Source organism: Catharus ustulatus, chromosome 14 (genome assembly GCF_009819885.2).
Source record: "Catharus ustulatus isolate bCatUst1 chromosome 14, bCatUst1.pri.v2, whole genome shotgun sequence".
Classification (NCBI taxonomy): Eukaryota; Metazoa; Chordata; class Aves; order Passeriformes; family Turdidae; genus Catharus; species Catharus ustulatus.
In genome coordinates this window covers 5,355,121-5,370,930 of record NC_046234.1, presented here as the reverse complement: position 1 = coordinate 5,370,930, position 15,810 = coordinate 5,355,121, and the positions used below count along the sequence as shown (strand labels likewise).

Here is a 15,810-nt window from a genome sequence, read left to right as displayed (position 1 = left end):
GCCTGGGGCCCTCTCTGTCTCCAGGGGAGCCAGCAGAGCTGGGAGACTCCCAGGAGTGAGGTGTGGACACAATCCTGCAGCAGGAGAGTATAGCACACTGTAGAAGACTTGTGGACTATAAACCTTAATAAGCACACACTAAGGAAATACTGCAATAAGTACATTTATTTTTCTGGCCTCTTCCTCCTTGCCCCAACAGTATACAGGTAGTGCCCATCTCTCGAGAAGAGCCCAGTCCCCAGCTCTCCTTTCCCCACTCTGAGATCACTGGACCTGCATGTTGGCTCCCACCAGTCCTTCACTGTCCCAGGTTCAACCTCAGATTTCCCAAGCTCACTGAAATCCACAAGGCTGCTGGTTCATCCCTCACGTGGCAGGAGGGTTCTCTGCAGCAGAGGAGCTGGGGATGGCAGAATCAGCCTCTGGCAAATGCTTCCTGCTTTTCCCAAAGGCGATCACCAGGGGCTTCCCCTGCAGCTTGTACCCGTTCAGCAGCTGCAGGGCACTCTGGGCTGACTCCGTGTCTGCAACGAGAGGGCACAGTGGGCACAGGGCACCCAGCAGGTGTTCTATGGCTGCTCCCCTCTGATGGCCACTCAGCCTGCTCTAGTGCAGTGAGGGGACCCTCCAGCCCCACTGACAAGCTGAATGAACACTGCACAGGACAGCCCACATCACTTCTGCCCTCGTACTCTTCCAGCCCAGGGCAAGGATCATGACACAACAGGAACGAAAATGAGTGAATTCCTCTGCTTCTCCTTGGAAAGCAGGCTTGGCAGCAGCACAGTGCCCTGCAGGAGGATGTGACACCTTTGGGAGCCAGGGAAGAACTGAGAGGTGTGAGGAAGCAACTCACCAGGGAAGGTGATGAAGGCCTGATCCCTCATCCGGCCGCTCAGGAGGCGGAACTGGATCAGTGGGCTGTCCTCCTTCTGGAACCGAGCAAACAAGGACACCAGGTCCTTCACTGTCACTCGGGGGCCCAGGTTCTTCAAATACAGCACCTGAAACACAGACACAGAGGGTCAGTCAGCCAGCCTTTGCCATGCAAAGACACCTTTCAGCCTGATCCCAAGTCTGTACAGCTCAAGGTGTGAATTAGCTCAGCTCTCACACTCACATGCATTTAGAGGACAGGTGGGTGTATAAAGGCAGCTCTGAACTCCAGGCATCACCCTGCTTGCCTGCACCAAATGCCGACAGTTTCAGTTTATAATAAAACAGTTCAGTTTATTTATAAACACAATAATCTCCAGCTACCAGACAGGCACAGTTTGAGTAAGGTGACAGCAGGCCTCAGCTAGGACTGAACGGACAGAGCACATCTTGACAGGTGACCTGGAGCCAGCAAGGGCTGGGCTCAGAAGTACAACTCTTTGCCAGGCTGGTGACTTCCCATAAGAGCCTAAGGTTCCTTTTCCACCCACAGTGGAGGCTGCTCTCCCCCCAGCCCAGAAGATCAGCCAAGCAACTTCAAGGCAACAGCAAAGAGGAGCCTTTGCCTACTGACAGGGCTGCAGGGCATCCTGCTGAGCAAGGATAAATCCTGGTTCATCTGAGCTTACCTTGCTGGGCTCCCCCGCATGGTAGGATGAGAACCTGGGTATTTTCCGGAGTTCTTCCTCTGAGAGGCGGTTCTTGAGGATCTCCTCCTCTGGGACAAACTTGACTGGCTCTTTGATAACCACAGGCCTTGGAGGGCACTGGTGGGGCTGTGTTGCAGAAACACTGGGACTTGCTGCCTGTTCTGCTTGCTCCTCCTGGTCTGGAAGTGATGACTCCTCAGTCACAGCCCCCTGTGGGGTCGGGGACAAGCAGGGGTCACTTGTAGCACACTGGACTTTTTCAGGGCACTTCTTGCTCAGTAGCTCTTGGTAAACACTCTCCAGATGAACCATGGGGTCCTTTTCATCTGTTCCCCCCTTCTTAGTGTCATCTAATTAACAACAGAGATATGTGGTAACTATCACAAATAACCTGGAAAACACACAGACTGCAAGAAGAGACACAGAAAGGAGAAACCCTGTTTCACCCCTCTGTAGGTCGTTTAAAACAAGAGCAGCCCCAGCAAGTGCTGGTTCCCCAGCAGGAAGAACCTGCAGTATAGCACCTCGACCCGTGCTACATCAGAGCTCTTTTCTTCAGAGATGCCCTCACTTGCTTATCTGCAGCCACATTTCAGCACTTTCTAGTGACTCCTTCAACACACATCCCTCCTCCTGCCTGTGTGGCCAGGATGGGTCACGCTGCCTTCCTGTACCACTATGTGGAATAGAAACATTTTGATTTCATGGACATCAGATTAAGCCTCTGGTTTTAAAGGAGGTCCCTGAGATGGATTGATCAATGATCTCTTTTAATTCTCTTTAATGGAAATGAGGACAAATGTGAGAGCAGCATCTCCCAGCCTTCAACTGGATTCAATTCCACTTCAGGGATGAGGCTTTAACAAGTCATTCCTCCTCCTACCTGCTCTGTGCCTTTGCTTCCTTCATCCCCTTCAGTTAAGAGAAGGAAAAATCTCCAGTCCCACACAGGCACTTTGTGTACCTCAGAGACTACCAAAGCATCACCCCAGCTCTTCTGCCACACCCTGAGCTGCTCTGCACTACATGCAACACATCAAAGAGATCCACACTCTCCAGAAACGGACTTCAAAATTTCTATATTAAACCCTTCACAGAACCAACTGTCTGTCTGCTCCTCCCACACAGTACCAAAGCAGAACCACATCTTCAGGGACAGAAGGCCAGACAGAAATGTGTCAGGCTCCCACACAGCCTGGCTCTGTGTGCTGGAGCCAAGAAGAGCCCTGAGCCCACAGACCTTCGTGGTAGAGGGCCCGGAGGAAGGAGTGTCTGTCTGTGCCCTGGAAAAGGGCGTTCTCGATCTCCATCTCCCGCCGGCTCAGCTGCTTGCTGCCCGCAAACCTCTGCGGCAGCGCCAGGATGCGCCGGCGCTCCTCCAGCTTCTCCTGGATGGCATCGAGCCGCTCCTGCGTGGCTTCGGGGGCTGCCCCCAGCCCAGAGCTCTGGAAAACAAAACAGCACGGCTCGGCTCAGCAATGGCACACACCTGCTTCTCAGAGCGAGTCATGTCACAGCCCAGCCCTGCAATGGCTGCAATTAGGAACCATCCCCCAGGGCACCAAGAGGTCCCGTTACTGCAAGGGTAGGACAAACACAACCACGCAGCAAGCTCAGTTCTGGAGGCAAGTGGAGGAACAGCTCCTTTCTCACGACCTGTCTGTGCTGCTTCCCTCCCCCTGGCCTGTCTCCCTCTGTCCCTGCTGCCTCTGACGTCTACAGCCATTTTCCACACCTGCCTTCAGTGACTGCACAACCATCCTCTGGCAATTCTTTCCCCACACCTACAGCACCCCCGAGCTCCAGTTTCCACTAAGCTCTCAGTCTGTGACCCTGAGAACCTTATTTGCTGAAAAGTGGGCCCCCAGTTGCTGCTTGGAAGCCGAGGGGAGGTTCATGCTGAGGACTAAACCCTGACATCACCCTCTGTGGTTTCTGGCAGCACAGCCCTCACAGCTCACCTGCGAGGAGGGAGCATCTCTGAGTAAACAAACCTCATAGCACGGGCCATCCCATGCTGCCAAAGCACAGGGACACACCCCAGCTGCTGAAAGGGCATTTCTGCTCCCCCATCCACCTCGATCAGAACACAGAATAAGCTTTTACAGGGCTGTGGGGGGATTTTCTGTTCTCAAACTCAGTTTGAGAATTACTGTGGCAGATCCTTCTGCCTCGGGCAAGAAACCAGGCTTTCTCCCTGCACTGAGCACAACCTAACAGTTTCCCATGGTACCTCTGCCCCACATCTGCACAGCTTCTGCCATTCACCATTTCACAGCTTCCCTGAGGCACAAAAGGCTGTTTATACGGAAAAGCAATTCCCGGAAATCATTTGTTGTACTTTGTTTTCAAAAAAGCAGCCACTTAGCAGCTGAAAATAACATAAATCTGCACTCAGTACTTTGCCAAGATTTCCCCAGGCAATCTGAAGTTCTCTCTGTTTCAGCTGACATTATTCATCACCCATGGTGGAATCTTTCACTCAAGGCCTCCACCTCTGAAGCAGCACATCACTACCTCACTTGGGCTTTCTCCCTAAATATTCTTATCTCAGAATCTGTAGAAGACATACCCTGATGTCACCATTTTTTTTCTGTCAGAGCAGTTTTCCATACAAATAATTTTTTCTGAACACCCAGAATTAATTTCACACCAAATATAACAGCTGGTACTGATGACATTGATTTTCATTCTTAAATTAACACCACCCCTCTCTACACCAAGATTTAATCGGGGCTGGTTTGCATTTAAACACCAAAGTAATGACTTCAGCTGAAAAGAGGCAAAGCCCTGATTACCACAGACAACTCTCTCCTGCACAGAGCTACAGCTCAGGAAGAGAAGACAGAGGGAAGCCATGGATCAGCCCAAGTCCTGTTTTGCATTTTCCAGTTTGGCAAATTAAAAACAGGACACTCCTGTGCACCTGACATAGGACAACCACCAAAGCTTCTTGTCTCTGGAAGGTGAAAAAAAAAAGGATGAGGGTGGGGAAGGGGAAAAACCTGCTGGAAGAGCACCCAGGGAGGAGCCAAGGCATTGTCATCACACACTGGGTCTGACAGCTCTGCACTATTTTCACGTGGCTGTCCCAAGGCCCCTAAAGCACCTGCAAGCCCCTAAGAACACTTCCTACAAACAGCCATCCCAAATCAGCAATGGGATCCAGGGATTTATCAGGATACTCAAAGGAGGTGCTTTGAAGTATTTTCTCCTTCTCTTCTGGCATTTAAATCCTTCATACACAAGTGTAAACAGGTGAAATGATTTCTTGGAGATCAAGGCAGAAGCAGGAATATACTCATGTCCTGCTGTGTTTCAAAGGACCCACTCCTTTCTCCACCATATCTTTTAACACTGACCATTCCACCAAAGAGAACAGGCCAGAAGAAATGTAGGGTTGGGCTAAAGGCAAGGAATACAAGGAGTGGCCATTCTTTACCAGCGGCTTACAAAGGACTGGAATTTCTACCAGAGTGCCAGGGATTAGAGGAAGCTAACCACAATCACATGAGAGCAGAGCACACCCACCTTCCTTGCTGAAGCCCGGTTCTTCCAGAGCAGAATCTCCGAGTCAGAGAGCCCCAGCTCCCGGAGAGAGGAGGTTTCTTTGTCACTCTCCTGCAGGGCCTGGAACTGTGACAGGGTCAAAGCCCCCGCAGCCTCTTCCCCAAAAGGTTTGTAAAAAGCTGCAGGGGCAAAGCATCTCCGCTTTGACTTGCACCTGTGAGCCAGAGCAACACAACAGCACAAACAACTCAGCACTGATGAGGACAGGAAGGGGCTGGTCTCTCCCAAAGCACCCATGGGCCAGATCAGGACTTACTGCTCGATGGAGACAGTGGTGTCAAGCTGGTGGTGAAGGAGGCTTTTCAGCTGCCTCTCTCCTTCCGTCTCCAAGTCTTCCAGGAGAAGCTCATCACTGGACAGGCTGCTGTTCACCCTGGGGCACACAACCACAGCACAGGCATGGTCAGCAAGGCAACAGGGGAAACATTGCTCAAAACACATCCTCGCCACATCCTCCACCTCTTGGCCTGTTTTTAAGGGATTTAAAAAACAAGGAAGCAAAATTATGTGACCAAAGCTACTTTGAGAACATTAAAGTACCCCAACGAGTCTCCGGGTGTTTTTGTATTGGGGGGATGGGTGTTTGTTTACTTCAAAATCATACTCCATCATTTTCATTGACTGGAATCGTCTTGCATCAGCACCTAGACAGACACTTCCAGTTTCAAATGAGCCAGTGAAGAAAGAAGTAAAACCCTGACACCGAGGAGAAAAACTGTGAATTTCAACAGCGCTCTTCCCGTTCTGCGGTCACTGCTCCGGAGCAGACAGACCCTAAATACACCCAGCCCGGAGCCAGGCCGGGGCTGTGCCCAGAGCCAGGCTAGGTCCATGCCCAGAGTGGGGCAGTGCCCAGAGCAGAGTGGGGCCACGCTCAGAGCGGGGCCGTGCCCGGAGCCACAGCAGGGCCGTGTCCGTGTCCGGACCGGGCCGTGTCCATGCCCAGAGCGGGGCCGTGCCCGGAGCCAGAGCGGGGCCGGGTCCATGCCCAGAGCGGGGCCGTGTCCGGACCGGGCCGTGCCCAGAGCGGAGCCGTGCCCAGAGTGGGGCCACACTCAGAGCGGGGCCGTGTCCATGCCCAGGCCGGGTCCATGCCCAGAGCGGGGCCTTGCCCAGAGCGGGGCCGTGTCCATGCCCAGGCCGGGTCCATGCCCAGAGCGGGGCCGTGCCCAGAGCGGGGCCGTGTCCATGCCCAGGCCGGGTCCATGCCCAGAGCGGGGCCGTGCCCAGAGCGGGGCCGTGTCCATGCCCAGGCCGGGTCCATGCCCAGGCCGGGTCCATGCCCAGAGCGGGGCCGTGTCCATGCCCAGGCCGGGTCCATGCCCAGAGCGGGGCCGTGTCCATGCCCAGGCCGGGTCCATGCCCAGAGCGGGGCCGTGCCCAGAGCGGGGCCGTGTCCATGCCCAGGCCGGGTCCATGCCCAGAGCGGGGCCGTGTCCATGCCCAGGCCGGGTCCATGCCCAGAGCGGGGCCGTGTCCATGCCCAGGCCGGGTCCATGCCCAGAGCGGGGCCGTGTCCATGCCCAGGCCGGGTCCATGCCCAGAGCGGGGCCGTGCCCAGAGCGGGGCCGTGTCCATGCCCAGGCCGGGTCCATGCCCAGAGCGGGGCCGTGTCCATGCCCAGGCCGGGTCCATGCCCAGGCCGGGTCCGTGCCCAGAGCGGGGCCGTGCCGCTCTCCCGCACCGCCCTGCACAGGTGGCTGGGCCCGGCGGAGGGGCCGAGCCCCCGAGGGCGGTCTGTGCAGCCCAGACCCTGCGGATCCCCCGCTCACCGGCGCATGGCACCGCCTCTCCCAGCCCCGCCGCTCCGCGCTCCGAGCCCGGCACCGCCCCGGAAGGAGCGGCGCGTACCGGGGAAGCGGCGGAGCCCTGGGAGGAGCGGCGGGGCCCGGGGCTGCGCGCTCGGCGGAGCCTCGGCGAGGGCTGGCCCGGCCGGGATGGATCCCACGCAGCCCACAAAGACACTCGGTCCCCTCTGCAGCTAAACAGAGGAGAGAAAATTTAATGCGAGGTTCGTGGGTTGACATAAGGACCGGAAAAGATCTCTCATCAAATGCTGTCATGGGCAAAACAGGCTCAACTTAGAGGTATAAATTAAGGTATCATTATTAATGTAATAAATTAAATTATTTTATATACATTTATATAATTGTTATAAATAAATTTAATTATGTAATAATATAAATTAATTACTAACTAAAGCAGAGTAGGATAATGGGAAGTAAAATCAGCCCTTAGAACACCTTCCCCTCCAGCCATCTCTGCTACCCCAGCAGCACAGGGAGTCGGGAATGGGGCTCATGGTTTGTTCATCACCGGTGTTTTTCCCGATGCTCAGGGAGAGGAGCCATTCCCCTGCTGCACTGTGGGGTCCCTTCCACGGGAGACAGTTCTCTGTGAGAGGAATGACAGATTTGTCCTTACAAACTGTGGGTCTGCTGGTAGATAAGAGTAGCACTGAGAGATAAAAGAAGCAATGGGAAGGATTCCACTGGTTAATGAATGAAATATATATATATATATGTTTGCCTTTACAAACAAACTGTAGGTTTGCTGATAAATGAAATTGGATATTGAAAGATGGAAGAAGCAATGGGGAAAAACCATGAATACTATAAGAATTAAAAATTATACATTGGAGGGGAATCTCAGGTATCAGGTGTTTGGGAAGTCTGCACCTCTCAAGTACCTCAGCAATGGGGAAAGAGGGAAATGAGGCCGGGAAAATAAGATAAAAAGGAGGCTGTGTCCTCCAAAAATTTGAGACAGCTTAGGGGAATGCCCCCTGGCCTCTCCCTTTATTCAAATAAAATAAAAGGACTCCTCTGCCTCCTTTTTGGACATAAACCTCTGGTGTTTGCTTGTGGATTCATTTTCCTGACATCTGGAAACTTGTCTGATGTGAGGCCATGTCACAAGCACCAGCCCCCCTCAAAATGCTGCCACAGCGTCCTTCAAGGACAGGCTGCTCCAGCCTGAGAGCAGGACACCTCACCACAGGCTCACAGCTCCTCCATGGGCTGCAGGTGGGTCTCTGCATCCCTATGGGCTGTAAGGGCTGCTTCACCATGGTCCTCACCCCATGCTGCAGAGGAATCGCAGCACCAGTGCCTGGAAGCACCTCTTCCCCTCCCTCCTTCTCCACTGACTTTGGTGGCAGCAGAGTTGTTCCTCTCACGTTTTCACCCCGCTCTTCTCTGGCCATAATTACAACTGAGCCACAGATTTGTTGTTCTTTTGTTTTAAAGCTGTTTCAGAGAGGCATTACCACCATCCCTAACTGGCCCAGCCCTGGCCAGGAATGTGTCTGTCTTTTGGAGCCACCAGACACTGGCTCTGCTGGACAGGGTGGAAGCTTCTGGCAGCTTCTCACAGCAGCCTCCTTCCAAAACCAGGCCATGCAAAACCATGCAGAGCTCTCCAAGGCAGCATTTCTGTTATCTCACCAGTCTGCAGGCACAGCTAAAGCACAGAGCACACACTTCCTGCACAAACTTCATCCAGTTTCTGATGGGAGCAGGTGAAATCCAGTCCACCACCACAAGGGCTAACTGAACAAACAACACATTTTATTGTAAGAAAAGAAAAGAAAAGTTTCAGTCCTCAGCTCCCAAACACCTCTTTTCTGTGGAGGTTTTATGTACATCCTTTGACCATGGGAGTGTTTCAATCAAAGGTGATGCGAAAGCTGCGCTCCTGCTCCTTGCGGCGACTCTCACAAACCTTTGTCACCTCTTCCACCTTCCTCTGCAGCACAGCTGTGGGAGAAACAAGGGATTAACTAATGTCACAGTTACCCCAGAACACAACCCTGCACAGTTTTGCCTGCAGAAAGAAAAATATTTTCTTGTTGACAGTCACTTGGATTTGACAGTGGACAAAGCAGGAGGAAAACTCAACCCAAAGCATTGCCAATAAGACAACTTCTTCATTATTGAATGGCAGAGGAAAAAATGGGTCTCCTTTCGAGGAAAATTTAAAGGAAACAGCTGTTTTCACACACATTCTGTAAAGAATTCAGGTAGCACAGGAGCTGTACCAGACTTCCTGAAAAAGGCATGTTTGGAATGTGGAGCCTAGCATAAGTGTTCTGAAAGAAAACCCCTAATTAGACCCTGGCCTAAGCCAGTAATTCTGTGTGGGCATGGAGAACAGCAGGCCTGCTTTCACATAAGAAGTTTCACCAGGTGTGAGCATTTCACAGCACTGTAGCCAGGCAGTGCACTCTGGGGCTGCTGAAAGGAGAGCTGCTTTATTCTGCCATGCCCCCGTGTGGTTGCTACCAGTTAACATCCAAACGACACAGAATTCCAGAATCCCTCACCAGGAGGCACTGCCTGGGAGAAAAGTTCCATTTTCCTGTCTTGTTTTAGTATGGCCTGAGTTAAAGGTGAATACCAAACAGTCACTCCACTATCAAGTGTTCATTCCTGAGTGCACCCCGTGCTCTGCACTGGATCTGGAGCTATTGAGACTCTAAAATTCCCACATTATTCCTCCAGAGCTACCCCACCTGCAGATCTGCTCCATGTTACCTAACTCTGGCTTTTCTGTTTTAAGAGCGAGGATGGCAACATTCAACAAACACAATTCCCCTCACCAGTTTTTCTGCACCACAGGCAAACCCCACACTCATTTACAAGTTGAGCTACTTTAACATTAGTTTGACAGAATGAAGAATAAGGTTTTCAAGTTCTTTGCTTTGCACTGATGTACTTCAAGCAGGGCTTTTTTGGTAAAACAGCAGCAGTTGCCAGGAGTAAGTGCTCATCAGAGCCCTCTAATCAGGCACTGCAGGAGAATTCAAGCCCAGAAGGGACAGTGCCACTGAAGGTGAACAGGAAGATTCCTCAGGCACCTTCAGGAATTTAGGGATGAACAAACACACACAAGCTCCTGCTGTCCATTCACATTCCCAGAAGGCTGCAAGATAAATCTCACCTGAGTTCTGGTCAATCCACTGCAGGGAATCCATGTGTGCATTCAAAATTTTACAGATCTGCTGAAGCTGAGCAGAGAGAGAAGGTGCAAGTCAGTTGTGAGACTGCATGAACAGCAAGAGGAGTCCAAGGCAAGTTTCTCCTAAGGCAGCAGTCACTTTGCCAGGGAAGTGTGTGCAGCAATGCTGCTACTTTGCTTCTTAGCAGCAAGAGAACTGCACACTTTAGATGATATATCTGTGGCTTTGGGTTATTTTAATTTAGGCCTAGGAACCAGCAGAACATTGATTACCTTAGGCTTAAAGTGGCAAAATTCAAAATTAATGTGGAAAAACTTAGTCTGCAATACTGAAGGGAAAGTTTTACTGAAAAAAAAAAACTTCTCAGTAAAGTCACAAGGAGCATTAAAATAAATTAAATAGACATCAGAAAGAGCAAGTCATTCACATCTTGTTTAACGAGGATATAAGAACTTGCTTTATGAGATAAAAAGAAAAAGTATAAATATAGAATACACTTGGGGACAAATGAAGAGTTAGAACTAATTCAATATCCTTTGCCTCTTCAGCAATATTAAATAGAAGCTTGCATTTACCGGGTCACTCGTGTCTGCTGGGCCTCCTGACGTGTTCAAGTGATCAATGATGTCCTTCAGATCTTGTGCCATGCGCTTCAGCTGAGCATCGATGTTTTCAGCCAGTTTGTAGCTGCAGAGCACAAGGGAACCAAGATCAGAATGATTGAGGAGAACTTGGAAGACCTGCAGTCACAGCAACTATGGGAATGAGCTTCCACATCTGCAGCCAAGGCTGGCAGAGACCTGGGAACAGCACCCAGAGAGGCTCCATCACCTGCCCACTGCTGTCTCCCTTGATCTACAGACAAGAAAGAGAGTGGAGAACTTCCTGGAAGGCTTTATGGGAACTGAAGGAAGCAGCAAAGCTGGATTCAAGATTCTTCATTTCTTGAGCCACACAAACCCTGCCTTTAATGACACTGCTATTACACATCACTAAAGGCTTTCGAGGATGCTCATGTCACACACAGCTCACTCTGCTCTCACCACTTCTGCCACTGAAGAATAATTAATTTTCCGAGATTATGCCAAAATTAGTAACCTCTTCCTAGAGGTTTACACCAGCATCCAAAGAGCTTTTCATGCTGATTCAAGAGCTTCCACTCACTGTTCTAGTTTCTAATGAGTAAAATTGAAATTGCTACGCGTAAAACAGGATTAAATATCTGACAGCAGCCACTCATTGTGCAATCCTGTCCCACATCCCAACTCTATCTCCTGCTGCCTGCCATGACCAGAACACAGTGCTCATCCCCCATGCCCAGCAGGGTTGTGCCTCACGTCCTCTCCCGTTCCTCATCCGCGTGCTGCAGGTAGATGGTCCCGCTCTGCTCCTTCACAGACTCCTCCAGAGGGGTCAGCAAGTCCTCCAGCTCCTTCTGCTGGGACAGAATGAAGTCCAGCTCCTGATCCAGTCTGCAAAGAGAAAATGCCAACTGCTTCCCTTTCATGCTGCAGACATTGCACAGCTGTCACACAACCAGGCAGGACAATGCAGAGAAGAAATAAAATCATTTCAAGTGCTCACAGGCTCTTACCTCTTCTGATCAACCTTCACCTTCTCTACTTCTCTGTGTAATGAAGTAATCTGGAAAGAGAAGACATTTCATTACACCTTGAAAACCAAGAAATCAGCTCTCCAAAGAAGAGAGATGGGAGGGAGAAAGCAGCACCATGCAAGCTCTACTGGAAACAAGAGGTGGTTACATAAAGATTTGCAGACCAAAGATGGAATAAGGGAGGTTCAGCTTGGAATGATTCCACCTAAGAGAACCTGGCATCACAGAGCAAAGTCACAAAACACATTTCCAAGCTCCAAGGCCTAAAGGCCAGAAAAGACACACAGACAAACTGTGAAAAGCACCCATGTGGAGCTCACATCTATTGTTTTTACAAGCAGGAAGTCCCACTTGATGGCTTGTAACACTGAGGCCTTTAAGGACCTGAGAAGCAGAATGAGGCTCCAGTGGAGGCCTGCTCACCTTCTCTCCATTCTCTATCAGCATCCTGTCCCAGGCATTGACTTGTGTAGCCTGATGGAGGAAGTGCTTCTCTTGGTCTTCCAGCTCCAGGCTCCACTTGTTGATCAAACTCTCCAGCTGGGCATAAGTCATCACTGGGGGAGCACTGAGAGGGAGTGAGGGGCAGCACAGGACACAGGGTCAGGAAAGAGAAACACCACAACACTCACTTCTTTTCCCTTCCTCCTGCAGATCCCAGCATGAACACTGCAGCTGCTCCTGCCCCAGGCAGGAAATGGTCAGTGCTCACAGAACACCCACCTGGTTGTGGTGGTTGTGGTTATGGCAGCTGTGGAGGTCACAGCTCCAATGGCACCAGTTGTAGTCAAAGGCTTCAGATTCAAAGGAAAGCCAGAAGCAGAAGTAGTCCCTGCAGGAGGAGATTCAGGTCAAGCAAGAGAAGAGCACACACCTGGTACCCCACAGAGAACAGGTGCAGGGTGCACTGCCCATGGCTGTAGGAGCTGCAGTGGATCCCTCGGAAGGGAACAGCAGCAAATGCCACCTCTGTCAAGAAGGGAATGAAAACATCCCCAGCCCACACCCTTGTCAACATCCTCATATTTTACTGTTAGACCTAACAACTACCAGCACACCCAGTTCCACCCCTGCACCTCTGCAGCAGACGAGAGAACTTTTGGGTTTTCAACTAAGAGATGGAAAAGGATGTGAGAAAGACAAACGCTGTTGTTTTCAGTTACTCAAGGGCTTTCCAAATCATAACTGCTGTGCCTCTACTCTCACATTGCCCTTCACACTTCTACAGAGCACTGCATTCAGGCTCCCTTCTCTCCAGTGCCTTTCAGAATCTTGTTCCTACCAGTGGCCGTGCTTGTTGTGGCAGCTGTTGTTCCAGGAACTTTTAATCCAAAGCCAAGCGTGCCCAGACTGGCTGTCCCAGTGGAACCAGTGGAAGTGGCACCAACTGTAAAGAGAAGACACCATTGACAGGCTGCCTAGGCCAGGAAATGCAGGGCCCCTGGGAAAAGCTGTGCCCAGCCTGCTCCCTGCTCCCACTGCAGCAGCTCCAGCAGGCACAGGGAGCAGCAGCCACGCTGCTCCTTTACTGCCCCAGGGACAAAGCTGCCTGCAGAGACTCACGTGAGAGGCCCGTGCTGGTGCTGGAGGCTGGGGCTGAAGACGTGGCCACAGACGCAAACAACGAGGGCCCCGTGGAGCCCAGCACTGAGGTGGTGCTGGGGGTGGAGGCTGTGGTGGCAGCTGTGGATGTGACTGTAGAGACAAACAGCTCCATGTGTACAAGCAGAGCACACTGAGCTCCCACCCACTACACAACAACCCTGCTGGGAAGGTGACACAAACTACCCAGCCACACCTGGCTCTTGGGGATGTCAGCATCTCAACATCCTTCTCCTCTTATTCTCCCTCCACTCCCTCTCTTTCACAATGTGCCCTTTAAGATTTTGCCTCCCTTCCACTCTGCTCCGCAAACTTGCACAGAACAGAATCTGGCATGTGGGACACAAGCACAAACACAGGACATGCTGTCCAATGGCTCTAGGAGCTGTCACAGATCATCACTGCCAGAGCAAACTGACAGGAACAAAAGCTTCTGGGCCCTTCCCACACCCCAGTATAAGGTACTTGTCTACTTTCAATAGACAAATATTGCCAGGAGGACAGCAGATTTCACAAAGCCTTGAGGAATTGTTTTCTAGAACAGCTTCCTACCTCCAGGCTTGGTTCCAAAGGACAGGGTGGGTGCCTGGCTGGTACTTGTGGTCAGCGTTGCTGTGGTTGTACTGGTGGCTGCTGTTGAAGGCAGTGCCCCAAAGGTTAGACCTGGAAGCAGGAGCAAAAAGAAAAGCTGGACTTGCTTCCTACAGGCTAAAGAGCAGTTGCTGCTCAGCTCTGCACACCCTGGGCAGGCCTATCAGAAACACCTCTGGCTCCAGCCCCTCGCTCCATTCTGCCCCAGCAGAAGGCAGAGGCTGCAGAGCTGCCCTCCACCCTCAGACATCCCCATGCCAAAGGCTCCCAGGCTCCAGCTGCCCCCCAGCCCTTTCCCCCACCTGAGGGCTGCCCCCCAAGGCTGAAGGGCGCTGCTGCCGGGGTGGCAGCTCCCAGGGTGGCCGTGCTGGTGGTGGCAGCAGCCGCGGGGGCCGTGCCAAAGGTCATCCCTGCGGACGCCGCCTGCGGAGCCGCGGTGCCGATGCTGAAGCCGGCTGTTCCCGCCTGAGTCGTGGTGCCACTGGAGAAGGTGAAGCCTCCTGTTGTCCCAGACGGAGCCGTGCTGGTGCTGCTGGTGCCAGCAGAGCCAAAGGTAAAGCCAGACGGGGCTGCTGCCTGGCTCGAGGGTGTGCTGGTTGCGGCAGGGGTACCAAAAGAAAAACTCCCCGTGATTCCAGGAGCTGAAGTGGCAGTGCTGGCTCCAAAGTTCACTTTTGGGGTGTTTGCCCTAGGGAAGAAAAGAAAAGATCCAATCTGCTTGAGACACACATCCACTCCAGTACACAGCTGGCCTTCTCCCTGACCACTTGCTGACAACAGAACCCTCCTTTCAAAGAGATGCACACATGGCCAGGCTTGTGTCCAGTACTGAGCAGACTCTATCCAGCTGCTGTCACCTGCCACCCTCCCTTAGGGCTCTTTCTACTGACTCTCCCTTCATTACCTCCACCCACCCAGCCACCACAGGACATTTTATTGCGATATATGTGAAACTGCTCCTTCTCTCAGCTCACCATTTTCACTCCCTGTACACAAGGCTGGTTTTTTTCTGCTCGTCCCCATCTGAGCTCCCTTCCCACAGCTCCCATCTGGCAAGCTTTGACAGCAGCAGCTCTGCAGAGCCACTCCAGAACTCGCAGCCTTTCCTTAACGACAAATCACTCCCAAAGTGCCGGGAAAACATTCAGAGCACTCCAGATTCGGGTCAGAAAAACAGGACTATTTATATTCGGTAGCAGAGCTTTCGCATTTCTCTGTGCACGCGTCTCCAGGCTAGTTCCAGACGGAAACGCGCAACTTCTCCTTCGCAGCCCGTGTAAGAGCTCCCCATGAAAACATCAGCCGGGACGGGTGCAGGGCTCGCCCAGCACCTGCCCAGCGAGGCGATGAGTGCGGGGCGCTGGGACCCCCAGGACAAGAGGCAAGGCTCGCTCCCTGCAGGATCCCCGCCGAGCCCTGGCCCGGCACCCCCCGGAGCCTTCCCCGGTTCCTCCCCCGGAGCCTCCCCGGTGCCCGCGCCCCCGGCCGGCCCCGGCCTCTCACCCCAGCTGGAAGGAGGCGGCTGCCGGGGCCGCGGGGGCCGCGCCGGCCGAGCCGAAGCTGAAGCTGGAGGGCTGCGCGGCCGTGCCCGGCTTGCTGAAGGAGAAGAACCCGGCGGTCTGGCTGCCGCCCGCCGCCGGCGCCGCGCTGCCGAAGCTGAAGCCGCTGGAGGAGGTGGCGGTGGCGGGCGTGGAGAAGGAGAAGCCGCCGGTGGCCGCGGTGGTGGCGGCGGGTCGGGGCGCGCCCAGGCTGAAGGCGCCGCCGGGCGCGGCCGCCCCGAAGCTGAACTGGCTCATGGCGCGGCGGCGGCGGCGGCGCGGGCCGAGCTCCGGCAGGCGCGGCGGCGGCTCCGCGACCGCGCGCGCGGCGATGGCGTCACCGCGCCG

The 15,810-nt window shown here is 53.0% G+C and overlaps 2 protein-coding genes across 4 annotated transcripts; both read right to left on the bottom strand.

The window, feature by feature from the left end:
- Window positions 1-147: 147 nt before the first annotated feature.
- On the bottom strand, window positions 148-6,998 carry RBM41 (RNA binding motif protein 41). 3 transcript variants are annotated; one of them, XM_033072758.1, is made up of 7 exons: window positions 6,929-6,998; window positions 5,413-5,529; window positions 5,118-5,310; window positions 2,827-3,031; window positions 1,566-1,936; window positions 857-1,004; window positions 148-524 (listed from the first exon to the last, which is right to left on the bottom strand). In XM_033072758.1, exons 1-7 carry the CDS (start codon window positions 6,934-6,936, stop codon window positions 367-369), a joined length of 1,200 nt encoding a protein of 399 aa, XP_032928649.1. In that variant the 5' UTR covers window positions 6,937-6,998; the 3' UTR covers window positions 148-366. The 3 variants fall into 3 exon arrangements, with proteins under 3 accessions (XP_032928649.1, XP_032928648.1, XP_032928647.1); XM_033072757.1 differs by lacking the exon at window positions 6,929-6,998 and adding an exon at window positions 5,748-6,070; XM_033072756.2 differs by lacking the exon at window positions 6,929-6,998 and having other exon boundaries at window positions 5,413-5,680.
- Window positions 6,999-8,704: 1,706 nt separating this feature from the next.
- Window positions 8,705-15,720, bottom strand: LOC117003056 (nuclear pore glycoprotein p62-like). Its single transcript, XM_033072680.1, has 12 exons — window positions 15,428-15,720; window positions 14,227-14,612; window positions 13,886-13,996; window positions 13,295-13,426; window positions 13,014-13,118; window positions 12,455-12,563; window positions 12,155-12,299; window positions 11,711-11,760; window positions 11,454-11,588; window positions 10,692-10,803; window positions 10,098-10,164; window positions 8,705-8,914 (listed from the first exon to the last, which is right to left on the bottom strand). The coding sequence occupies exons 1-12, from the start codon at window positions 15,718-15,720 to the stop codon at window positions 8,823-8,825; spliced, it is 1,737 nt and encodes a 578-aa protein (XP_032928571.1). The 3' UTR covers window positions 8,705-8,822.
- Between the last annotated feature and the right edge of the window lie 90 nt (window positions 15,721-15,810).

Bases quoted from the DNA above. Each gene is read 5' to 3' on its own strand.
- LOC117003056 (XM_033072680.1), bottom strand. From the start codon at position 15,720: ATGAGCCAGTTCAGCTTCGGGGCGGCCGCGCCCGGCGGCGCCTTCAGC. The intron at 14,613-15,427 runs GTGAGAGGCCGG...TTTCTTCCCTAG, and splicing joins GCCGCCTCCTTCCAGCTGGG to GGCAAACACCCCAAAAGTGA. The intron at 11,589-11,710 runs GTAAGAGCCTGT...TTCTCTTTGCAG, and splicing joins GTGAAGGTTGATCAGAAGAG to ACTGGATCAGGAGCTGGACT.
- RBM41 (XM_033072756.2), bottom strand. From the start codon at position 5,597: ATGTGTTTTGAGCAATGTTTCCCCTGTTGCCTTGCTGACCATGCCTGT. The intron at 3,032-5,117 runs GTGGGTGTGCTC...TTTGTTTTCCAG, and splicing joins ACCGGGCTTCAGCAAGGAAG to AGCTCTGGGCTGGGGGCAGC. The intron at 1,937-2,826 runs GTCTGTGGGCTC...GTTGTTAATTAG, and splicing joins CCGGGCCCTCTACCACGAAG to ATGACACTAAGAAGGGGGGA.